This window comes from Saccostrea echinata, unplaced genomic scaffold (genome assembly GCF_033153115.1).
Source record: "Saccostrea echinata isolate AGI-Se365-2 ecotype Australia unplaced genomic scaffold, CSIRO_AGI_Sech_v1 ptg000052l, whole genome shotgun sequence".
NCBI lineage: Eukaryota > Metazoa > Mollusca > Bivalvia > Ostreida > Ostreidae > Saccostrea > Saccostrea echinata.
In genome coordinates this window covers 11,404,765-11,431,077 of record NW_026889801.1, presented here as the reverse complement: position 1 = coordinate 11,431,077, position 26,313 = coordinate 11,404,765, and the positions used below count along the sequence as shown (strand labels likewise).

General features: G+C 35.0%; 3 protein-coding genes across 3 annotated transcripts in view; all 3 read right to left on the bottom strand.

Annotated features, from left to right (window-relative positions):
• The window catches only part of LOC133204045 (osteopetrosis-associated transmembrane protein 1-like), a 137,196-nt gene that overhangs the window by 20,438 nt on the left and 90,445 nt on the right, over positions 1 to 26,313 (bottom strand). The gene's annotated exons all lie outside the window — the stretch shown is intronic.
• On the bottom strand, positions 442 to 26,224 carry LOC133203817 (inner centromere protein A-like). The gene is made up of 19 exons (XM_061339602.1): positions 26,133 to 26,224; positions 24,996 to 25,204; positions 24,233 to 24,358; positions 23,161 to 23,785; positions 22,883 to 22,939; positions 20,727 to 21,769; positions 19,887 to 19,986; positions 19,622 to 19,658; positions 19,371 to 19,392; positions 12,758 to 12,809; positions 12,439 to 12,564; positions 10,550 to 10,659; positions 10,022 to 10,189; positions 7,857 to 7,932; positions 5,383 to 5,588; positions 4,611 to 4,719; positions 4,186 to 4,397; positions 2,345 to 2,481; positions 442 to 1,558 (listed from the first exon to the last, which is right to left on the bottom strand). Exons 2-19 carry the CDS (start codon positions 25,202 to 25,204, stop codon positions 1,374 to 1,376), a joined length of 3,600 nt encoding a protein of 1,199 aa, XP_061195586.1. The 5' UTR covers positions 26,133 to 26,224; the 3' UTR covers positions 442 to 1,373.
• LOC133203818 (uncharacterized) lies at positions 16,946 to 19,110 on the bottom strand. The gene is made up of 2 exons (XM_061339603.1): positions 18,976 to 19,110; positions 16,946 to 18,486 (listed from the first exon to the last, which is right to left on the bottom strand). The coding sequence occupies exon 2, from the start codon at positions 18,484 to 18,486 to the stop codon at positions 17,017 to 17,019; it is 1,470 nt and encodes a 489-aa protein (XP_061195587.1). The 5' UTR covers positions 18,976 to 19,110; the 3' UTR covers positions 16,946 to 17,016.

Sequence of the window (26,313 nt, the reverse complement as noted above, 5' to 3'; positions counted from 1 at the left end):
CATGAAAATATTTCGAAATATCTGAGGATTTGAGATATCATGGGTAAAATACTTGAAGAATAAGTGGTTGGGACTTCCAAATTAGTCTGACATATCCATGGTATATGAGATATCAGTGTTCAAGATATCAAAGTTCAACTGTTTCATTTATAGACAAAAGAACTTGTTTAATATTGGTAAATTATGACCTTGTAGATGCTGATCATGTACTACAGCAAAATTTCCTGCAGTTAAACAGAATTGTTGATATGCAGACAGTTGGGCATCAATTTCATATATACAGGGATTTATCAATGCTGATTTAACTACTTCTACTAGTAAAAGGTACCCTTTCCCTTTGAACAAAAAAAAAAAATCAGTTACAGAAATTTCAAATAAAATATCTATATAAATCCCTGATATATACCAAATGTTGCTTCCCAATCAGGATAAAAACAAATGTCACAAAAACAAAATTTATTATCATATTTAATAGAAATGTCCATGGTACATAAAAATTACTGATATTATGTCATCATTAAATATTTACTTCATTCTTAATTAATCATGCATTTCCTTCATACAGGCTCAAATCAGTGATAACATTTTCATTTTTTGCAAATGTCACCAATATTCAAACATTTCAAATTTTCCGGAGAAATGAAACAAAACATGCTATGGAGAAAAAATAAACCAACTCGCTCATATGGAAATATCTACAAGTAATCCTTTGAAGTGAATGAAATTATGGAATGAGACCTGAAATTCTATTATACAATGGTTAATTTCTCCAATTTTGATTAGCTTTGAAAGAATGTGAGAGAGAGGGAGGGAGGAAGATTGAAAGTTTGTGAATAAGAACTACCAGGAAAATTTATTGTGTAATTTTGCAACTTATTCATCTTTATTTTTCTGGGTAACTGAACAAAAAACCCTTCAAATGACTATACACATTTTTGTTCTTCATCTTCTCGATGACTACCATATGTACAGTTTTATGTGAAATGAATTTTATATACTTAGACCTGAAGAGACAAATTACGTAGAAAACTCAATTAAAACCACCATTACATGCAAACTCTCTTATGAAAAAAATAAAATAAAATCACTCTCACTTTAGCAATATCATAACCAGTGTACATCAACAAAACTGCTAAATACCATGTACGCTTACATATATCAAGGGGAAATAAAAACATGCTCCACAATGTTACACTCAATCATTCTTCATATTCTGTCATCTTCAAAAACTGATAAATTAAAAAAAATAATTGCTCATTGGCACAAAATGTCACAGAAAATGAAAATCTTCATCAAAGTCCATCTGCATTTGAGAAATGCAAGCACTGGTGCATTATTCTTGACTGAAATGTCACTTAAACAAGATTACAATATCAATGATTCATGCCCGGTTTCAGAATAGGTGATGTCCAAATTGCAGAACTTGTTCTCTTGTTAAACCTAGCCTTCTTCTTGACAAACAACTCATTGAGATCTGGTGGCACGATTTCTGTGAAAAGCAGATTCAAATCAGGGGGATGGTAATGCTGTTGAATCAAAGCTGCCTTCAAAGATGCCCCTAAAAGAGAAATAATCAGGGTTAAAAATAGCAGTTCTATTTCATTTGCATACAATCTATTGAGAATGTTTGCATTCTCTCTCTTAGAATTACTGCCATAAACCAGAGCAGAATAAACACAGGTAACCCTATTTACCCCTGCATTTCAGTAGGGATAGCACAGGCCTTTCAAAATCTGCCCGTACTTTTACCCCGCTGAAATTATGATTTGTACCAGGCAAAATCTTTGTTGGAGAAATATTTGATAACATATTTATTTGAAATCACTTCCACAAGGTACCTCCTATTTTTCTACAATACCACCTGTTTCTAATCTTTTTGAAAGCCCTGGTAGCATAATTAATTAATTTTATGCACCGAGATCAGTAAAATAAAAATTAGGGATGTCAACGAATATTTGAGTACTCGGATCATACCGACTATCGACTAAATTTTTTTTCGTTAAAAATTTGCTACTTTATAGTAATCTTAAATTCAAGGGAAAATAAGATTGTATCTCCTTAGTTCATTTATTAATGTATCACTGTTCATTTCAAGTACTCGACTATCGTTCGATTAAAGCCTCCGACTATTCGACTAAGCTATCCGAGTAAAATTGACATCCCTAATAAAAATGCATAGGTCCTCTTTGCGAAAAAGACCTACATTGATTTATTTTTAAAGGAATGCTTGGGTAATACAGATGCCTTCCTTTGATACATAAGTGTCAATTCAATTACACCGGATTCTTAAGAGAAATTCTGCTGCTAATACATGGGTTTTGAAGAAATCAAAATTTGAGCTTACCTAGGGCCCAGTTTGGCACCCTTTTTCTGGGAGCATCATCTTCATCGGTGGAGTCGTCAGATCGAAGATCAGAAATGTCATAGCTCTCCAAGGAGACCTTCTGTGGGAGAAATTTCTTAGCAGGTGTCATTTCATACCTGCAAAATAAATTTTGTAAAAGTTTTTCTCGCATAATCACCAGTGTAAGATTGACTTGTCCGGTGTGAGACAGCAGTGTGAGATTTTTCTGTCTTACACTGTGTATTACTACGCCGGGAATGATAACGTAAACATTCCGGCTTTATATAAAGAAATTGTAACAATGTTAAAAAATATTACATATACTTAAAATGTTGTCATTTAACTTATTAAGATAAACTTATTTTCATTCAAAATATTGTCGTATTTTCACTTTTTAAATGGCACTATTTTTAGATCGCGGAAGGATTCTTCTTGAATGAATGTGTACGCTATCGAATAGATAAGTTTTTTTATTCCCAGTTTTTATCTATCTAATTAATTTACATGGACTGAAATTCATTTTATCAGTTTACACTTTGTGTAAACCATTTTCAAGTACGCTCTCTCCGATGGTGTATTTAGATTTTTAATTAGATGGAAAATTAAAAGAATATATTTTAAGCCCTATCATGGCGACGTCATTGACAGGCCGTTATTTTGGATAAAATAATGCGAGAAAAATAATCATTCATTACATACTCGTGTGGGAATAGTGAAATTCCACCTCGGGGCCAAGATTCACGGTCTAGGACTCGGCAAAGCCTCGTCCTAGACCGTGAATCTTGTCCCCTTGGTGGAATTTCACTATCCCACACTCGTAATAATGAATGATTCTATTAATCTCCACTGAATCTAATTTTTGACTACTCTAGTAGTCGTCCTTATCGGTGGATGCAGGATGATGCAGCAGAGTTGTGGAAAACTTCCGGTCATGCCGGCAAAACCGACAAAAAATGTGTGTGACCGGTAAAATTGTTATCGATGTCGGTCCAAATGACCGGCCCCTTTTTTGGTTAAAGTTTTTTGTTTTACCATTTATCATCGGCACACTTCCCAGCTTAATTATCTTACCTTATATGTATATGCAATTGTGTAATTCTTTTTCTTTACACAAGATCGAGACTATAAATGAAAGCGAAACTAGCATGTTCTCGTGACCTATTAAATTAACAACTGGGACAGAGGTAGAAAACATAATGAAACAGATAAAGACAAGCTAAATATGAAAAATTTCGACAGAAAGAAATCAAATAGTTGGGAAAAGCGGTAAATCTAGTTCTTCCGATTGTCCCGAATTTCGTTTTTTCATCGATCGTGTTGATATCTTTATTGTCGATGCACATAATTTCCACAATTTTTGACTCATTTTCTAGGTTAATGTAATTCCCAAATGCATAAATGTTTAAAAAAAATTATGTTTACTATGCTGAATTAGCATTGTCACCTGCCCAAAAGTGGCGAAATCTAGTATTGTTATAAACGCATAAAACGAAAATGGAAGAGGACTTTGAAATGGAGACTGAATGTTATATTATTATTAGGTAAATAGATGTGTAATGAATTAAATAAATGTTATGTTTTTTTTTCTTATTTTGCGACTTACTATTTCGGACCGGCAAAAATCACTTCGGACCGGCTTATTTTGTCTTCTTGCCAGTCCGAATGACTGGCTTTCTGAAAAAGTTTTCCACAACTCTGTGCATCATTTTTTTTTCATAATGCATCATCTAAAATTTTAAATGTAAATTAAGCTCCTCCAAAATTTGCTTTTAATCTGTACATACAGTGTAGCTCTTTCCTTCTTTTATGATAAAATATGGAAGGAATGAACGATTTCTTACGAGTCGGGATTTGGCATTTTCTCCTGGCTATTGATTGGCTGTTCGACAGTCAGCGTGGAGTTCAGGTTGGGTTTCGGCATTCCCGAGATGACACTGGTAACTGGGACACTCTGGGCATACATGTTGTGTTTATTTACAATGGCATTGATTGCCCTCTCCCGTTCCTTTAGTTCCTGTCTACGCTTTTCTTCTTCTATTAACCGCTTCTTCTCCTTAAAAGAGATAGAACACGTAGAGACAGAGTCGAGTGTAGTTATATGTAAGCATTTATCTTACTACATGTACAAGTAACATTGTCAACTATATATAGGAAAAAAGAAATTAATGAAAAAATTTCAACGAACATTTATATGTACTTATTAAAACAGATTTTAAAATGGAAGCTATACATGTAATTTCAGTTGTGCAAAATTGAGGTACTTTACCAATTCTTTGATCTTTTCCATTTTCTGTTTCAACTCCAGTTCCTTTTGTTTTCTTTTTTCTGTATCCAGACGATCCCTTTCAGCTCTTTCTTTTGCCAACTGCCTCTCTCTATGATCACAGTTATTTAAATTAATATTTTCATCTGAACATATCATTAAAATGAATGATTATTAGAACTCTCAAACAGTGCAAAAATTACACCATGAACATAAACCATGAAGAATTTTTTTAACATTAACTATTTCACTTGAAATAACAGTTTCTCTTTCCCCCTCCCTCCCCCTCTTTAGAGCCTAATTCAAACACAAAGAAAATGCCATAATGTAAACATTTAGGAAAAGCAGCAATGACCACATTTTTCAGGATTATCAAAATAGTTGAACTTTAGCATCTCAGATTCAAGCATCTTGAATACAATGGATATATCAGACTCAGTGTTTTCCTTTTATTTCAAAGTAAAGGGTTAGAGATTATTTGTAACAGGCTAGAGGTTAAGGTTTATGAGCAAAATCTTTGTGGACCTTACAACAATTATGTGTAATATTTAAGATCTATAAGCGAAATCATTATGAACTGAAGCGGTCAATTTGGCCGGTAGCCAATTCTTCGGGAATACACTGCAGACTAATTTGAAAGTCCCAATCACTATTTTCTTATAGTACTTATTAAACCTCGAACACTTCAATCTTCAAATATCTAAAAGAGTTTTTCTTGGTCCCATGGAGCTCTAGATAACAAGATTTATTATTCTCCATTTCAGACATTTCTCACCTTTCTTCCCTAAGTTTCTGTCTCTCCCTGATTTTCTCCTCCTCAATCTTCTTCAGTCTCTCATGCTCTGCGATCCTCTCCCGCTCAAACTCAGCCATTCTCTCCTCGAATTTCCTCCTCTCCTCTGCCTTCTTCCTCAGCCTCTCCTGCTCCTCATGCTCCTTCTTCCTCTGCATAAACTCTATATTCCTCTGTTCCATCTCCTCCTGAAATATCAAAAGTGTTGCATAGACTTATTACCTGCGGTTTTTCTTCTTATACATGTATATTTTGAAGTACTTCTTACTCACTGAACCTGCTTAAAAAACTTTAACATGGACACTTATCTGGAAAATATAGGTCAGACCCAGCATCTGAAACAAGTCCAGTAGTGTGCATCCTTAGGTGTATCATCCATACAAGTTTGGTCAATAAAAGGGCTTATAGTTACTTGGAAATGAGACCTGCTTCAAAAAATTAAGCCTGCTCCAAAAACATTAACCTGGCTCCGGGGCCATAAAACTTGGATGATCTCACTTTTGATCTCAATCCCACTTTTTTACTATGAATTCCTTGTGTAAAAAGTGAGATCGAAAGTGAGCTCGTCTAAGTTTTGTGGCCCCAGAGCCTGGTCATTCTTAAGCTGAAATTGCAGCATCTGAAACCTGGACTGGTATGATGAAACTTACTAGAAGCATCTTCCATGCATCACTGAATAATATAGGGCATAGAAGTACTTGAGAAGAAATCTGCTCCAAAACTTCAACCTGGGATGTTGATGCCAAGGGTATTACATAAGCTCCCCCCCACCCCACCCCCAACTTTGTAAAGGTGAACTAAAAACTATATGTAAGGCCTAAAAAAATTAATAATTTGGTTCTCAGGCCCGCCCGCATCTCATTCAACTATGTGCAACACCCATTTTTATCCTCAAATGAATAAAATAAAATTTCTCTCATGCTCTCGTGCGGTGCAAAAAAAAATCCAGAATTCCCGACCACATTTTGACTGCATTTTAGAAATCAGTAAAACGTTTGACAAACATCAAGATGATCCAGACTATTGGCCTAGTTAAAAATCGCAAATATGGCCATCGAATTAACAGGATAAGGCATCAAGATTAAGAAGTAATGATGGCATTGATTTCAGTGCATATTCATAAGAGAATAACTGTAACACTTCCATGATACAAAGTGGGGGTTTCTGAAGGTTTTTCCATGCTAGAACTCTATCAATAACGCTATCAAAGTCGGCTCCCTCAACCTCGGAACTTGGATGTCAGCAAGATTCGCAGATTTCATTTAGTTTGGGTAAACCAAAGACTGATAAATTTGACAATGTTTAATAAAATCATAAGCGCTATTTATAGTGGTGAAACACTCTTAGATTAGTTGTGTTGACCAGATGCATCACTAAAAGTGTTGGGTTTTGAAAGTTTAACACGTCTGGTTTAGGGATGCGCGATTTTATCGGTATACTGGTATATCGCGATTTTTTATTGCGTGATACGTATTGTGATATGGAGACTAAAATACCGGTAATTGGTACATAACTATAAATTCCGGAAATTATTCATATATTTGATCAAACTATTGAATGACAATTACAGGAAGTGTAAAAAAAATGTTAAAAACAGTAAAACAATGCCAGCAAAACATGATTTATATTAAATAAATGAAAATTTAAAAAGTAAAGTTATGTTTTTATAACATATTTTTAAGAAACATTATGGAAATTCATTTGAAATTGTAGTAAAAATATCATGATTTATCGTGATATCTTTGGGGAAAAATCGTGATATATCACGATACGAAATTTTTGCAGATACCCATCCCTAGTCTGGTTTTTAGGATGCCATCGTTTCAGTACACGAATCATCGGCATGTAGAAGATGCAAGAGAAAAGAGAAAGAAGCAGGAAATAAATTATCTTGATTTCTACACTCAATGTTGAAGAACTGTTGATTAAAAGTTGCTAGTTTTGAACTTACATAAAAAAAAAACAAAAATCCCGCGTCTGTTTTTTATGAGATAACAAGATGTGTTTGTGAAACACTATGCACCCGGCGGCAACAAAGTTCGAAAAAGCTATTTTTAGCGTATAGGTCACAGTCAAGGTCACAAGGTCATTGACCTTGGTGTCATTTGAAAGAACTTAATTAGTGGAGTATGCATACCAAATATGAAGTCTCTATCTCCTATGGTTCAAAAGTTATGGCGAAGGTTAAAGTTGACAACAGACAGACAGACAGTACAAAAACAATATGCGCCCCCGATCTATCGATCCGGGCGCATAAAAAGGAAAAAAAAAACCTCCCTCCCGCATTCATTTTTGAGAAAACTGGACTGAGAACCAAGTTATAAATTTTTTTTTTCGCCTAACATGTACATCAAATGTGCATAAAATTGTCCATCTTCTACACTCTCAGTATCCAGATTTATCCACACTGAATGGAAGTAGACATACTGATGTGTACTAGTAAACATTTAAATCACCTGTTCCTTGAGTTTTCTAGCTCTCTCTTCCTCTTCTTGTCTCCTTCTTTCTTCTGCTTCTTCCTGCTTTTTCAACCTGAAAGTTAATACCTGATTATTCTTTGTTCACAGTTGACACAACTAGAGATACACATTTATTTATGCATGGACCTAAAGAAAAAAAAAGATTGAAAGTGATGTTTTCATTGATATTTAAACACCATCAACCTACAAAGTGAAATTTACAAGTGCCTGTGCAAAATGTATTTGTCAAGCTAATGTCCATCTTCACTAGCCAAGGGTTTCTGATCCGCTATTCTCCTCATAAACCCTTGGCACAGGGTGCTGTCAAAAGTCAGGACTGTTTATGTCACATGATCTTGAATCTTACCCAGGAATTTTCCACTACCTTTTGGGAATGGGGCCTGGGCACTTGGAATTGGGAATTTAATATTTTATCACTGATTGGGAAATTATGTCACATGACAATTTTCAAGAAATAAACAAATACTAATGATGAATAAATCTGAGCTTTTATTTAATTATTTAGAACTTTTAATCAAAGAGTAGATTAATCAACACATCACTAGAACAATGTGTCTTCAAATTTTAGTCATTCTATTGATTTTCAACTCTGACTGTAACACAGTTATTTTATTGGGAAAAAGGAAGGGTTTTTGCAATTTGGACTGGGGCCTAAATTTGGCCCTACACGGGACAGTGGAAAATCCCTGCTTTCCACGCAAGGACTGCCTCATCCACAGAAATAACAAAATGTGTTTGTGAAACACTGATGCCCCCGTATGGCAGCTTAGGCGAAGGTAAAGTTTCTCAAATGCAAGTCAAAATCCAGGCCAAAAGATAAAAAATGTTGGTACCCAAAGAAAGGTCTTGTCTCGATGAATATACCTGTGAAATTTGAAAGCCCTAGCTGCAACTGTTCAAAAGTTATGGCGAAGGTTAAAGTTTTTCAAAAGTAAGTAAAACGTCAAGGTCAAAGTTGTTGGTATCCAAAGGAAGGTCTTGTCACAAGGATTACATATGTAAAGTATGAAAGCCCTAGCACCAACCATTCAAAAGTTATGACCAAGGTTAAAGTTTTTCGAAAGGTCAAACTCCTATGTCAAGGTCAAAGGGTCAAAGTGGTTGGTATCCAAAAAAAGGTCTTGTCACAAGGATTACATATGTGTTCAGAATGAAAGCCCTAGCACCAACCATTCAAAAGTTATGGCCAAGGTTTAAGTTTTTCAAAAGTAGGTCAAACTCCTATGTCAAGGTCAAAGGGTCAAAGTGGTTGGTATCCAAAGAAAGGTGATGTCAAACGGATTACATATGTGAAGAATAAAAGCCCTAACATCAACCATTCAAAAGTTATGGCCAAGGTTAAAGTTTTTCAATAGTAGGTCAAACTCCTTGGTCAAGGTCAAAAGGTCAAAGTGGTTAGTATCCAAAAAAGGTCTTGTCACAGAGATTACATATGTGAAGTATGAAAGCCCTAGCTCCAACAATTTAAAAGTTATGGCCAAGGTTAAAGTTTTTCAAAAGTAGGTCAAAATCCTAGGTCAAAGTCAAATGATATCCAGAGGAAGGTCTTGTCACAAGGAATACACATGTAAAGTTTGAAACCCCAAGCACCAACTGTTCAAAAGTTATGGCAAAGGTTAAAGTTTTTTCAAAAGTAGGTCAAACTCCAAGGTCAAGGTAAAAAGGTCAAAGTTGGTGGTATCCAAAGGAAGGCCTTGTCACAAAGAATACATGTTTGAAGTTTGAAACCCCAAACACCAACTGTTCAGAAGTTATGGCCAAGGTTAAAGTCTCATAAAATTTCGCAAAAGTGGGTCAAACTTCTAGGTCAAATATGATGGTATCCAAAGAAAGGTCTTGTCACAACAAATACACATGTGAAATATGAAAGTCATAGCTCCAACCAATCAAAAATTATTGGCAAGGTTAAAGTTGACAACAGACAGACAGACAGATAAACAGACAGACAGGACAAAAACAATATACCCCCGGGATTTTTCGATCCGAGGGCATAAAAAGCGTGATAAAAAATATAAGTATTTAAAGAATAATTAACAAGCGAGTATTGAACGTTGATAGTTTATTTGTTATGCATGGTGCAAATCTATACCTGTAATACAGATTCCTAATCACATTATGTGCACACCTTTAAGAGGACATACCTCATTTTCTGTCTCTCCTGCTCCTCCTTCATTTTCTCCTCTTTCAGATCATCAGCCTGCTTACTCTTCTCCTCCAATGTCTTCATGATTCTATTTTTAGACTCCATCTCCTCCCGATTGGCCTGCTCTCTTCTCTCGTTCACTCTCCTCATCCTCTCCTCCCGCTTCCTACAAAATCAGTTTCACTATATATTAGTTTGTAAATGTAAGGTTTAAACGTGTGTATTTTAGGATGTGAAAATGTTTTTCTATCAAAAGCATTTTCTTTGCACAAATATATCAAGGGATCTCAATGCAAAATGTCCTTTTCTACTCAGTATAGTTTATTTCCACATTTAAGATTTCCAACTTTGAATAAATTTTGAGAAAATTTTTGCACTGTAAATGCATTATCTACTGTAAAAAAAAAAAATGCACTTAAGAAAACAAGTTTTTTTATAGCACGAACAAGCTAAAATAGCATTGTACACAGTAAAATAATCAGTAGTTTTATCTTTGCCTACACCTTCCTCCAGGAAATGAACTTACTTTCGGAGTTCCTCTATCTTTTTCTTCTTCTCTAGTTCTCTCTTTTGTAACCTCTCAGCCTCTTTCTTTTTCTTCTCCTCTAGTTCTCTCTTCCTTTGTTCTTGCTGTTCCTGTGTCAACAGGAATGAGAAAAAGTCTAGTATATTGCTCAAATTTAGATATTTTTTACACTATTCTTTTATATATTCTTTATATAAGTACCTCCTTAAGTCATGCTATAGTACCGTAAGTTTTGGAAGCTAGGACGATACTTTTTTTCTCAGAACGCTGGGGTCGTCCTATTTAACGAATCGACCTATCTAAGGCCCAAGTTTACGAAAAATGCCCCAAAATCAGTAAAATTTACGTCAATTTTAAAGCAAATCTGTGCCATTTTCGTATTCTTTAAAATTACTTTACCGAGAAAAAAATAATAAACAATAAAGAATTAAATATTTATTCCATTGATTTCTTACCAAAAAAGTTCCATTAAATATCCGTCGATGTACAAAAAAAACTTATTATATCATCAATAATGTCTCAAAGTATATTTACAACATGCTGTGTCCATCTTGTGAAGTTGTAAGTCGCAATCGTTTACTAAAAATAAAACCGCAACCGTATCAGTTTAAAATACGGAGGAGTTTTCACAATCGCAATTGTAATTTTTTTTTTTACCATTTATTTGTAACGATTAATTTAAATACTACACCTAAATATTTTTCATTGTCTTGTGATATTTATTTAAATGTAAAATGTGTGAAATAAATTGTTGCCAGTAAATTCCTAAAATTATTTACCAAATATACCGCTAGTCATAACTATTCTGTTTTATATCCCAAGGGGTACAGCGAATTATACAAAGATTGGCTTCTAATAGAATTTTAATTGTCTGACAGATAGAGGGATATACACTGTGTACACGAAGGTGTTAACACCTGTTGGTTTAAACACCTGCGGGGCATGATTAACGGATCCACGTGCCGTTGCAGGGGTATTAGTGCTATACATCATTGAACAAACAAAACTGTGAAATTCCTGATGACTGTTAAATTGCTAATGTACTCTCAATTAAATTTATTTTTTACAACAATATCTCAAGCAAAATTATAGCATGTTAATATGATCAATTTCATTTGCGCACTGTTACATGTAATAGTCATTTGTGTGTTTTAGCAAATCCCTGGACAAGAAATATAAAAATGGCGGTCATCGCACTTAATATTGTACCCCGGTAAATAATGTCGGAATAAAAGAATGTGTCCACAATGTTCTAAAATGGAAATGATTATTGTTTGATTTCGGGTATTTCCCTAATTATAGCTGTTGTATACTACCGTATTTATGTGTTTAACGACAGAGTCAAACAACGACGGCGTTGAACAGGCAAGTTGGAGAAAATACGTTATATATCAATTCTAGGAAGTTTTAACTATGTTTGTATAAAACACTATTAAAATGCTGTACTCATAAAAATACCAGTTTATTTTCTTCATACGTTAATATTACGGGTTAAGTTAAAAACCTTTACATGTTCTGATACGTAGTTTCTACGTAAGAATCTCTAGAAAGTCGATAAACAAAGCCTCGTCCTATCTTCCAAATCGTCCTATCTAAGGATTTTTTAAAAATTACGGCTGAAAATGAGCCTTTCGACCTATATAACCCATCGACATATACCCCAAAACTTACGGTATTCTGTTTCTTTTTATGACTTTATAGTTGAACAAATCAGAAATATAAATGTACAACTCTCAATTCAAGCTACTTGCATTGAATGAAAACCCCAAAGTTTGTGTATGCTTACTACAGGTCAGTGCAGGAATTGTTTCTAAGGTCTCCCTTTCATGTTCTTCTAGATTGTAATGTCATTTTATTTTTCTCGCTCTATGAACTTTGACCTAACTTACCTTGACAGTGAGTTTGTTAGGTGGGGTATTCTGATGCAGGAAGGACTTCACTCCACTGAAATTCAGTCCAGCTGGTCGCACCACCTTATTGTTTAAGTTGTTTAGGAAAGACACTGGTTTCACAATCTGAATAAATACATGAAAATCATTGAACAAAACGATGTAAAAACTGAACCAAGATTACTAATCCCTTTCTTTGGAAAAAAAGTAGCCTCCCCCCTTCTTTTCACACACACAAAAAAAGCATAGCAGCAGTTGCAAACTGACTTTTAGATGTGACCTTTAACATAGGAATGACCTATAATGTATATTTGGATACCTTTGCCTGCGCTCGGACTGTATCAGGAGTTTCATCTTCACTCTGACTGCTTCTACAATGTACAACATACATGTATAACAAAATTACATTCAGTTATGCAACCATAAAATCAAAAGAAGAATAACTAAATTTCATCACTGTGGAATCATTTTAATTCAAGGGGGTCAATGTTTGTGGTTAACCAAAATTTTACTCATTAACCAGACAGCAGGATGTTATTTTGTGGGAAGCTGGTCTAAATAGAAGATTCAATTCAGAACTCTCTCTACATTGCACACAAGAATTCTAATTCTGTGTTAATTTTGAAAGTTAGAGTGATCTGCCCTTACATCTAAAATAAATTCATATACAGTGTATTACTCAATTTGTAATTAGGCCAAAAAAATAATAGCCTTGTTTCCTGCTACCAGCCTGAAAAAAATAGGGTAGGTAGGTAGGAAAATTATTTTATTTTATATTTTTATATTATTTTTTTCCGACAGCATTTTTTTTTTAAATAATTAATTTTTTCAAATAATACAAGATCAAATTTAACATGTCACAGGTCAATATTGTCTTTTAAAATTAAATTTCATGTCTTTTTATGCACAACTCAAGTGGTATTGTATGAAAGTCCATATTTAAAATAAGAAATTCATGAAATGCTTGTTTTGTGTTAACACGGAAACCGATTATGGTGACAGAACAATGAAATTCTGGAAATTCCCGATTTTTTTTCTTCCAAAACTTAAAAAAACTTTAGGGTCGGGTAGCAGGAAACAAGACTATTATTTTTTTTGGCCTTTATATAAGGATTCTTAAAATTTTAACAAGCCAAGATAAATTCATTGAACACATTATTTGCATGCATTTTCCCCACAAGTGAACAACAGTGATTCCTCTCTAACAACACTTTGCTGTCTTTGATCAATTGCTTGCTTCCGATATCAAAATTGTATTAGAGTTATCACCCCTAGATCTACTTCCGGGTAGGTAAATATTCGGGACGAACCGCTGCAACTTTTGATGTGCAAAGTATATCACTATATGTGTATCGACATGACAAGCACTGAGAGACAGTGAGTAATGACACAATATTTAAGTCAAACAGTTTCTTATCTTTTATAGCAGAAAAATTAGCTTTGTATACATGCACAATAATCAAATACAGCGCACAAGATTGTACAGCATGTTGTACATGTAGGCCTAGTACGCACCAGCGCACTATTAACTTTCGATTTTGTGTGCGTGTGTTGTAGTACGCACGATTTACTCTCGAATTAATTAATTCTGTTTTACATGTATAAATTATGTATATAAGCTTAAATTTTGGAGTAAAATAATCTTATATCGTCTTTACTTATGTGCATAACAGTGCCATGTTAGTGTACTATGCGTCTAGTGTCTGTGTATATAAATGTAAACTAATGCATGATAGATAATACATGTAGCTACAATGTGAGTGTATAAGTTTGTATGAAATCGTTAAAGATATACAAGTAAGCCTAATATTTATGGGTACTCTAGTTTCTTTCATTTGGGGGGGGGGGGGGGGGGGGGTAAATGTGACTATGCTATGTAAATGTTAGCAAAGATATTAGTTGTAATATTTTTTTTTTAAATTGTAGAGATCCCCTAACCATGTCAGATACAGAACACGAGTCTGTAGAAGTGCTAAGGACCTGGAAGGTGGACCAGTTGAAAAAATGGCTGATTACAAGAGGTCTTAAACGAAGTGGAAAAAAAGAAGTTCTTGTGAAAAGAGTGTATAGAGCGATGCAGTCTGGGAATGATTCTTCCAGTGATTCAGCGTCTGAGTCTGATCTTGACGACACACCCTGTGTAACACCCATGAATGAAATAACTGAACCATGGAGAAACATTTCTGTAGATTGTCTTCCTCCTTTAAATGAAAAAGATATTGATAACTATTTTATTTACCAAAAAAATCCTACATCTGGGAAAAAAGCACGTTTCCAACGGCATATGAAGAAAGCTCAAAAATTTGCTGCAGAGGGTTATATTTACAACATTTTTTATAATGCAGTTTCTGAGAAGTCTGACTACTGCTACATAAAATCAGACTGTAAACCATCCATGAAAACCAAGGTTAGTGTGGGTATTTGTGGAAAAATGACTGACCATTATTCCCTACATGTCTGTCTAGTTAAAGAAACTGGGAAAATAGAATCAGCTTATTGCAATTGCAAAGCTGGAGAGTGTGGTTTGTGTGCTCATGTAGGTGCCTTGATGTACACTGTCTCAAAAGTCAAGAATGCTTGTACTTCCCAAGAATGTCAATGGAACAGACCTCGGCCATTGAAAAAGAGGCAAGATCCTATGAGAGTGATTGATATCCAGTTATCTGAAAATGAACGTTGTACAGGAAAACCCTACCCTGATGTGTACCAAGCAGGTCCCTGTAAAGACCCTGATCAATTCTTGCAAGATTTGATGTCTGAAATTGGTGAAGTAAATCCAAGATGTGTTCTATACCAGACTCTTGGGTGTAAACCAGCAGATATAAGCAGTTTTCTTTCAGCATATGAAGTACATACTGAGGAAATACCAGATGATGATGACCTTAACACTGCTGTGTACCAACAGAAGTTTCAGGAGTTTTTAGAAAATCTAAAATTATCATCAGAAACATGTGAGAATCTGGAAATAGGAACACGGGGCCAGTCTATAAATAACAATTGGATGGAAGCACGCAAATATTTAATAACCGCCTCACAAATGGGTGATGTATGTAAAAGAAAAACTGCATGTCCAGATGCACTTGTCCGTAGACTTATGGGATATACCCAACCCCCTCACCAGGTAAAAAGCCTAACATACGGAAGGAGCAATGAAAAGAAGGGTATTAAAGCTTATGTAAAAGAACACTCTTTAAAATGTGGAAAGGAAAATGTGCAATATTGTAGTAGGGGTCTTCATGTCAATCCTAAATATCCATTCCTCGGTGCCAGTGCCGATGGTTTGATTTTGTGTAAAATTTGTGGAAATGGGTTAGTAGAGGTTAAATGTCCTTATGGCCATAAGGATAATAAATGGAGAAATATGACTCCTGCTGAATGTGCCCAAGACAGTTCATTTTGTTGTCATCTTTCTGATCATAATACTCTGCTGTTAAAGTTAAATCACAATTATATGTATCAGGTACAAGGGCAGTTAGGTTTGTATGAATTAAAATGGGTTGATTTTGTAGTGTGGACACGGAAGGGCTTTAATGTCCAAAGGATTAAGTTTGATGTAAATATGTGGGCTGAAATGCTTGTAAAACTAAGGAAATTTTATGTTACTTGTGTGATTCCTGAACTTTTCACTCGACGTATCAAAAAGGGCAAACCGCTTTACTGTTGCTAGGTATGCAGAAATTGAGAAAAGTATATAAATACTTATTTCAGTTTAATTATTTCCTTAATAGTCATGCAGTATAACCCTCTATATCATTTCTTTAAGTAATGACTTCAACAGAACAGGTCTAACTTAACAAGCGTTCTGAAAGTATTGCATTAGCAATACTAGTCCCCTACCGGTAAGTGTTATCTGGTTACTGTATGATATTGAAAATGTCATAATTCAGTAAAAAAAATATTGAAGCAAAACGGAATGCAAACGATCTATAACTCATCAAAATACACTCCAGATCAAAAATAGCTCAATATCTTCAAGTATTTAGGAAAAAAGTGCAGAAAACCAAGTGGGTCAGACAGACGGACAAATGCAGATGAAACCTATAGTCACCGGTAGGGGACTAATAATGCATGTGTGCAAAAAACAAAACAAAAAAAATCCAATAAAAATACATTTATCAGATCCATGTGTATTATTTTGATATCAAAGCAATCTGTGTTGATTCAAGTTTGGTTATAACTCCTTGGGCTAGGATGGGGCCACAATATAGGATCAATATGTTTTATTAGAATAAAGAGGGAAAAACCTGTGACTCAGGTGAGCAAAGTGGCTTATACTCTTAGGCCTTGTATTAGCAGTTCAGGCAATAATACTTCATGTGAACTTTCGCATAACACTTGCATTTATTATGTCTTAGTCACTTGATATATTAGTACACTACTCTATATTATACAAGCGTTATTGATATTCAAATACTTGTACACATTGTACATACTATACTTTAAAATAATGGCATTTTTAGATACTCGCTTAACCCATGCAATTTGAAAATTGAATTAAAAGAGAATATTATAAATCTCAGATTTATTTGTTATAATTTCAATCCTTAACAATTTAACAAAATGAAACTGAATATTGTTTTATGTAAGCAGAGGTGGAAGCAGGTTAGTCAATGCTGTGCAGATAAAAATCATCTGTTCTGCCAAGTGTGCTTCTGATAATGGTAGAGTTCCACTCAAAATGCGATAGTTCTTGATTTGTTCCATTTTCATCTCGACTACAATACGGGCCGATGCAATGCCTTGGGTCTGAAAAAACTCTTGAGTGGTCATTTGTCTATGACCTGGTATACGTGGTGGTATATTTAAGCCAACATCTACAGGGAGAAGGTCTTCAACAGTGAAACCCTTATCTGCCATGATTACATCACCAGCAGATAATTTTGGCAAAAGAGAATCGTGCATTGTTATATGACGGTCAGATGTGTTGCCCCCCCACAGTCTGGAAACAAACGTAACTAGTCCATTTGGTGCTACCCCTATCAAAATTTTAAATGTATTCGAATGTTTGTATTCAGACCAGGTGGCCCACTGAGCACTAAGTGATGATGGTTTTTCAGTGTAGAACTCGGTACAATCAAGAATTATCCGTACGTCAGGATAGTCTTGAAATGCTTGTGGTAGATTACATAAAATTTGTTCTCTTGTAGGCCAACAGACAAGTGACCTGCAATGATCATAAATGAAATTTATCCATGTGTTCATAATACGGGACACTGAAGACATTGAGACTCTGAATAAGTCTGCTAGATGCTCTTGCAGCATTCCTTGTCTTAATCGCATACACACCATCAGAAACTCATCTACAGGTCTAAGTTTTCTCTGTCTACCAGGTTTAGCACTATTTTTAACATGGTAATTTTTTTCACCAAGAGATCTTGTGTTTCCTTCCCAATAACTAAGACGGTCAGCACCATGTTTCATCAGAGTTGAGAAGAATAACCAAAACATGGAAGATGATAAGAACCCTGTATAAAATCTTATTTTGTTATCATCATGTCTAATATCTTCATATGACATGAAAAGAAGCTTCGACTCCACACTACATTCTTTTACGTCAGTAACTTGTGGTTCTCCAGCTTGAGTGGAGACATGTTGCAGGCAAACATTTTCATTGTCCTGTGGATTTATATTCTCATTGCTGTCACTAGTTAAAGTCACAATATGCGATTCATCTTCCTGTGAAAGGTTAGAACCCAGGGAAGCTGAATCCTCACCATCTGTAACATTCTTTTCATAGTTATAAGAACAGTTCAAATCATGTTTTACAAGGGGACGTCTAGTATTTTGTGGCTTTTGTTCCTTAGAAGGGAAAATTGTGGGAACTGAATGTTCAGTGTAAGGTTCTTCAAAATGTCTAGAACAAATTCTCGTGTTGTCATTAACTTTAAAATTTGCACGAATATTTTTAACTCTTGAAATCCACATAGCTCTTATCTTCTTTCTTTTCTCACCAATTGGGAAACGTCTCATAAATATTTTGTTTCCATTTTCATCTAGACTGTCTGACGTACTGTGGCATAATGGCACACAGCAATACTTTTTCCCCATCTAGTAAAAAATATAAATATCGCATGAACTCAAAAGGATTATTACTCAAAACAAATTGATGTAAAGTTAAAAACAGTTATAAAGTGTTTGTCAAACTGTAAGAAAAGAAGCAACAACAATATGCACAGTGTAAACCGTGTCACGGAAATCGTGATGGACGGGTATAGACTACATGTACATGCATGACATTTCATGATTTTTTTTTACTTATTTCCTACAAATATGCAAACAGAAATAAAATCATAACTATCCATTTTAATATAAAATCAAATTTCCCAAGAAATATACTTGTGATTATAGCATTTTTCATGTGTTAAGCTCGAGTGATTTGTTTGTATTTCTTAAGATTGCGAATTTCCTCGATGTTTTACTCGATAAATATACGTGATTGAAAATGTTATCAATGCCAACCAAAACATAGATATCAATATTTTCATTGTAAAATTCGTCTTTAATAATTTTAGACAAAAAACTTCATTTAATACTTACATTCTTGATGAAAATTTACCAACGGCGACTGTAAGTGTAGATTAGAGTTCTACGAGTCGGGTACTACCCGGAAGTGACCTTCGATTTACGCGCCACCTATCGGTTCAGTTCGAGACAACTCTAATAAGTTTGCATATCGGAAGCAAGCAATTTTTCTAAGGGGTAAAAATCAAACATCCTATATTGAAGTAGATACATGTACATGTAAGCTAATATTCACACCTTTATACAATATAATTTCTTAATATCCAGAAAACATTTTGTCTTTCCATATAGAGTGTCTTTAACTGATACACTGACAGAGATATTGTATGTGGGCACGTTAATTTGTGAGTAAGGATGACCCATGAATATTAGTTTCCCACAAACAATGATACTTTCACAGTACTTCATACCTTTCATCATCTGTGTCTGTACCTAAAATTATAGAAAATCAAATTATTTAAATTTTGGAAAATGAGTAGATTTTTGGAAGAATAAACAGTAAAGCACACATTATAAAGAAAATTCCATTTTTTCTCTTGTTCCATATAGTGCTTCAAACTTTGAAAACTACTGGTTACATTATTTGATAGACACACAGTGCCAGTACAGCTAATGATTGAGAGATACATCAATGTATTTCAATACTAGATCAACTATTTACCTTTTCTGGCACTTCTGCTCTTTGCATCAGATGTAACCTGACAAGACAAAGAAAAATATTTATTTAGAAATACAGTGAAAAAAGTACTGACTTGGATCTCCCTCTACCTTACATTTTGAAAAACTCAATTAGTTTTCTCAATATAGCAAAGAGTGTGTTCATGGCACTCAAGGTATTCTGCTTACATACTGCCCATGACGCCTTTGGCGTATAGGGTAGTTACTTAGGTACCCTGCACTGAAGTTAAAATCTCTTGATGACGTACCTCAGAAGACTCGCCACTTTCCCTCTTAGTTTTTTTCGATAGAGATGAATTTATTTCATCTTCACCATCAGTGTCAAGAGTTCTCTTTCTTGAGGTCGTTCTGTAATAAAATCAGATTTTATGCAAATGTATTTGTGTATACAAATTAGGGCTGTCACGAGTACCCGAAATAACCGAGTTGTTCGGTTCGGTTCCGGTTCCATTTTTCCGGATTTCGGTTCGGGTCTGGTTTATATATTAGAGTCTGTTCAATACAAAAAATGGCATCGAAATCAAAGGAATGATGACGATAACAGTGATAAATAAACATCACAACTGAAATCTACTTCATTCCATGACAAAACACTTGTCACGGATGTATTAGATAATTATCAAAACGAGCAGGAATGGTCAGGTTGTTGCTAATAGTAGGCCATGTCACCGATGTCTAGACGTTCACATGCTTAAGACTTGTTTTCAATGTAAATTTAATGTAACAAATAAAGATTTTTCAAGTTAAATACATGAAATTAAGGTTTAAAATAGATGTAAATACCCGACCCGAAAAACCCGAAACTGAACCGAAAATTTACAGAACCGACCCGACCCGAAAAAATTTGGAACCGTGACAGCCCTAATACAAATGTATATAAATCTCTGCTACATATCTCTATCTCATCTCATTAGCTTTCAAACTTTTTCAATCCTTATGACTGTTGATTTCTTATGAAGTTTCAATTGTTACATATGTAAAAAAAAATCCTCTATTCAAAACACACTTGAACAAGAGTTTAAAATTCAAACTCTAACAGGAATCTAGAGTTCAAATTGTGTTCTTCATCAGACCAACAAGCAACATACCTTGCCCTGGGAGCAGGATTTTCTGGGACAGCAAAATGAGCATCAGCATCAGAGTTGACTGAGCTTTCTTTAGGTTTCCTCATCTTGGACCTAGTGGTCCTCGAGCCACTGGTCAGACTCCCATGACCCGAGTCGACCTCACTGGTCGTGTCTGACCCCGCAGCAGATGACACAGAGGCTCCATCCTGCTTCCTCTGCTTAGTCCTTGTGCTCTGCCTGACAGGCTTGGCAACTTCCATGCTCTCGTTCTCCAAAACTTTCCTGGTTTTCGTTCTTGTCCTTTTTGGAGGAAGAGTATCAGTTTCACTATCGGACTCGGACTTGACTTGAGTTTTGGGTTGATTTCTTTGCTTGGTGCGCTTGCTGGCTCGGGGAGGCTGTTTCTCCTCCTCTGTCTCCTCGCTCTCGTCGTCAGCCTGAGTGACGGAATCTGTCTTCTGTTTAGACTCAGCAGACGTTTTACATTCCTCGTCCTTGGAAAGCAACATCACCTCATCATCGTCAGACTCTCCTCCATTTGCATCCGAGGATAAATTCTTCCTTTCACTCTCTTTGTTTTCTACATTTTCCACAACCTGTTGTTGGTCTTTGGTACTCTCACTCTCTTTAATATCTACAGATGGGACATTTTCACACTCTTCCATACATATATCCTCTTCTTGATCACCTTTTTCTTCTCCGACTTTCTCAGACTCCTGATGTGAACTAGATAAAGGTTCCTCTGCAGTGCTGTGCATTGAGACATCCTCTTCCTCACCTGCCAATTGTTCATTCTCCTTTTCGTTAGGTTCTTGAATAACTTCCCTCGATTCCATTGGTTCATCTACCTGAACCTGCTCATGTATACTTTCTTTCATTTCTTGTTCATGTTTACTCTCCACTTGATTTTCTGGTTCATTGTCAGTGTTCATAGCAGTCTGAACTGACTCTACACAATTCACTGCTGAATTTTCTTTCTCTGACTCTAGTTTTCTTTCATTAGAATTCTCATGGGCTAAAGACTCTACAGTATCTTTCTCACTGTGGCTTGTTCCTTCATCATCCTACAAAGAGATACTACATGTAATACAGCATTTTAACAATGGTAATCAATCTCCACATTTGTAGTGAGGTCTTGGTGTTTATTGAATGTAATGAATGTAATTCAACACAGTCAAAATTGAACATGAAGATTGCCAATGATATAGTGAATGCTAATATCAAACACACATGAAGCCCCCCCCCCCTTTTTTTTTTTACAAGGAGGACATGAAACAGGGTTCAACACCAACTTTTCATAGTTGCCCACAGGGCTAGCAATTTTTAATTTCTATTAGCCCTGTTAATAAATTCAGAGGCTGCTGGCTGAGTAGCAAAGTGACGAGGGGTGGGGGTTTGGGGTACATGTAGGTGCAGAAGGGGGTTTCCCCCTTTCGATATCCCGCTTGTTGGGGCTACAAAGGAAATTTTGAAAAGTGACGAGGGGTGGGGGTTGGGGGTACATGTAGATGCGGAAGGGGGTTTCCCCCTTTCGATATTCCGCTTGTTGGGGCTACAAAGGAAATTTTGAAAATAAAGCCAAATCCTGCATTACTGCAAAATTAAGTCACTTTATAAATGTACATGCAGGTAAAGATATTTTTCATTATTGTAATTTGATAGACCACACTTTTCAAGGTTTATTTATCATCTACACCAATGGGTTTAGCTGTCAGTGCATTGCTTTTATTCTCTGTTTCTACATCATAGTTTCAAACACTTAGGTGATAAGATTTTTTATAGAATTTTGATAGGTCAAGCCAAAACAAAATGTCGGGCAATAGAAAAATCAACAGTCCAACTTATTTAAAGGCAATTGAAAAGTTATTCCTTAAACCTCGCTATTTTTATATTAATCTTTACAATTGCTTAAAGAGAGGGTGGGCTGCTTCTGAAATTTTAGTAGCCCCGCAGGATAAGCTTGATGACTTGTTTAGAAGCCCGCTCTAAATTTTCAGTTGTCCTGGGCTAGCAAGCTACCGTTAGTGTTGAACCCTGTAATACTGTAAATTATACAACTGGTCAGTATTTTAAATGAAAGGACAGATTAATTCATAGGACTGTAATTTCTTCAACTGTTCTGAACATTGATAGAGGACTTGTATTTCTTCCTAAGGTTTGATGATGACCCTTTTTACCTGTTTATCTTTTTGGGTCTTTTTCTTAAGCTTCAGTTTGTTCTTTTTTCCTGGAGTCTGTAAGTAAAAAAAAAACCCTGCTAATCTTGATAGGCATAATTCCCTGTCAGACTCTGTTTCCAAGCAATAAATAACAAAAAAGAATTGACAGATCTGCTGTTCTATTCACCAAAATTGAAACTCCTTATTTTTTTTAGCAATTTTTCCATGCAACAGTAAAACAAAACACAAGGATTGATACTGATATAAAATTTGCTGTTCTATTCACCAAAATTTACCTCTTTATTTTCCGCTGTATGTAGAAGTTTTGGGTTCATGTGTATTTTACTACTCTTCAGTAAACTCTTTCTACTGGCAGATGTTGACATCAGGGGTTTATGTACACTCAACCTTTTACCAAGAGAAACTGCTTCTGGTGTCTCAAGACAAGTTTCTTCGGAGTTGGACATAGTTTCGGTTTGTTCCGGTGTTTCTGGCACAGAACTCTGGTTCACAGCTTGTCCATGTCTTAAAGATGGGCTGTTTTGCTCTATGTATTCTTCATATGCATGAACTTTGTTTTTAACATGACCTTTACCCGGTTTTCCTACTGGAGGGCTAAAAACATGTGACTCAGAATTCTGAGATTTAGAAGTCCCTCCTTTTAAAAGTATATTAGGTGTTAAGTTATCACATTTGGTTGAACTGTTGAAGTTTAGAACAGGTGTTTTCTTATCTTCTGAGGACTGTACTTCATTGATCAGGTCTTCACTCTCTGAATATTTGGCCTGCTTCTTTGCTGCAGTGTTGCGTGTTACTCTCTTTGTTTGAGCTGTCCTCGACGCCGCTCTGGTACGGTAGGCACGCTGTGGGGGTGTTTCATAAGCAAGAATGTTAGCATCCGTATCACAAGCAATTGGCACACTGAAAATAAAATCGACATTTTTTATTATCCAATTGAAACTGATATATAATCACCCATCCAATCAAAATGTATACAATTCCAAAGAGACTGACATCTGACTGCTATAACTCCCCCCTTTAAAACATTTTGAAAATTTTATGGGAGAACAAATATTTCATACTGTTCAACCAAAGAGCAGTTGGCTTCTCTTGTCAGACATCTTTAGTCAAATCAATATATAGGTATATATCCCAGACAGAGATACTTTATGCAAACAACTTTTTAAAAAAATATATTGAACAAAACATTAATAAACCAATCATAAGAGGTTGTGTAGTTTGCAAAAACATACTCTTTAGATAATGATTCCTATTTCAGAATGATCATGATAATTTGTATTGTCTGAAATACTTTTTTCCTTCAAACTGACTTTAATATTCATATGTCATGTTTTTTAACTCATTAACCTTTCTGTAGGATCCTCAGAAGTATCTTTTTCTTCAGCTTCTTCAATAACCGTTTCCTTCCTTATCCGTCCTCTCTTCCGCTTAGCAGAAGGTGTCTTTGGCAGTAACTTGATCTTGCTGACAGGGCTATGAACAAAAGAAATTTACAGTTGAAATTCATTATTTTGAAAATCTGCATCTCATATCAGAATAGGTTGAAGTGACTTTGAAGTTTTCTTTTTGTATTTTAACCTCAGTATCACAAATCCTTGGATATCTCTTGAGGTTTTTTTCACCTCTCTGCTCCATTAATTTGGAGATAACAGTCTTTGAGTGTAATGTACTGGAATGTCTAAGAGCTCTTTAAGGCAAAGTAAAGATGCTAGAGTAGCTCCAAATGCTCCCCATATATTTCTTGCATTGAACAGGGATCAACATAAGTGTTAGTCCATTAGTCTGAGACTAATACTTTTTCATTTGGACTTATAAAATCTGTGGCAAATTAGTCTGAATAATTCCTGGTAAACTACATGAATAAATTACCAAAGTCTCATTCTCCTCAACTTTTACTGGAAAACCCCAAATGTATTTTTAGCTTTCTGTACAGATAATTTTTGAGGGACTATTAAAAAGGCCTGCAGACTTGTTAAAGTAAAGCAGCACTAGTCTGGCTGGACAAATGCCTCAGAAAAGTTTGTGTAAAATCTCTGAACTGGGTTGACACTGAATAATCAATTATTTATGCCTATAACATGACATGATAATAAATTGCCTTATTAATTACCTTGAAAACTCTCGTTTAACTTCTTCCAGCAGTTCATCTGCCCATTTGTATTCTTCCTCAAACATTTTGACCACATCTTCCTTGATAATTTGATGAATTCTTGTGAAGGAGGTGACAAACAATTTTCCAATAACATTTTCAATCTTTTCATCCACCATTCCCATGGGGACTTTTGTGGCATTCTTCTTATTTTTCTTAAGTTTGGGCATCTGAAATAATCATGAAAATTATCGTACTGTTTGGTTTTCATTCTTTCTTTTATTATTATTTATAGTGCTGATTTATTTTTAATGGCTAAATCAATAAAAAAAGTTTTCAATGCACCATAGTAGAATACATCTTCAGGTTTTGAAGTTGATCATGTTGTAAAAACGACATCACCTTATGAACTGCTACATACCGTAAATTACTTTTTATTCATGAGAAGTTCATTTTCGCACAATTAAGCGAGAAGGTCCTGGTGTGCTCACGAAAATTTCATTCTCGCATAAATTTTTGTTACTTAAGTATAGATTTTATACGACAATAACTCTTTTATAAATACAAAATACCCATCTAGTGAAAATAACTTTAAAACTTTGTTATTATTAAATCTTATTTTCAGTACAACTTTGTTGTTTTAAAAATTCAATGTGCAGCACATTCACTCCATTCTGCAAGTAATTTGCAGCTAAATGGGTCATATTGAAATTGCATTGACATTGTTCTAAGCATTCTGGCACTATTCAACTATAAAAAGAATTATCTTCAGACAAATATAATTGTCTTGTAGTTTGAACAGTTACATTGAACTTATCAATACATTGGATTTAAACATGTTTAAAAAGTTTTATTATATATTGACATGGCACAATTCATTATTTCTGCATCCTCATCAACAAGCTGCACAAGAGCAACGATGTAAATTATACTTGTATGACATTATTTTGGGTAAATATAAACATCAACTGACATGAATCAAAATGAGTGAATCGATGACATGTGAACGCCGCGCCATCCCTATAACGAGTAGTTTATTTGCTTGGGACTATTATAGACACCGAATCGAATTATCAAGAAATATAATAATGGTTTATTATTGTTTCAAATGGCATCAAATAAATCACCAATGAAAATAAAAGACATAAGACTACTTACTGTTCCCTCCCAGTGAATCCCACTTTCAAAATATACGAAATTTTACCTCCAAATTATCAGCCAATGAAAATTGACTTCCGGATAAACCAAACAATTATATTCCGGACAAAACCGGAAAATGCATGTTAATCCTGTGGCCTCAATCCACTGGCCTCTCTGGTGGATAAAAGAAACGAAACAG

What these genes read in the sequence shown, in the direction of transcription:
- LOC133203818 (XM_061339603.1), bottom strand. Translation starts at nt 18,486, where the DNA reads ATGGGGAAAAAGTATTGCTGTGTGCCATTATGCCACAGTACGTCAGAC.
- LOC133203817 (XM_061339602.1), bottom strand. Translation starts at nt 25,204, where the DNA reads ATGCCCAAACTTAAGAAAAATAAGAAGAATGCCACAAAAGTCCCCATG. An exon ending in GTTAAACGAGAGTTTTCAAG is followed by an intron (nt 24,359 to 24,995) that starts GTAATTAATAAG and finishes TTTTGTTCATAG; the next exon opens with CCCTGTCAGCAAGATCAAGT. An exon ending in CAGAAACTTAGGGAAGAAAG is followed by an intron (nt 4,720 to 5,382) that starts GTGAGAAATGTC and finishes CTGTGATCATAG; the next exon opens with AGAGAGGCAGTTGGCAAAAG.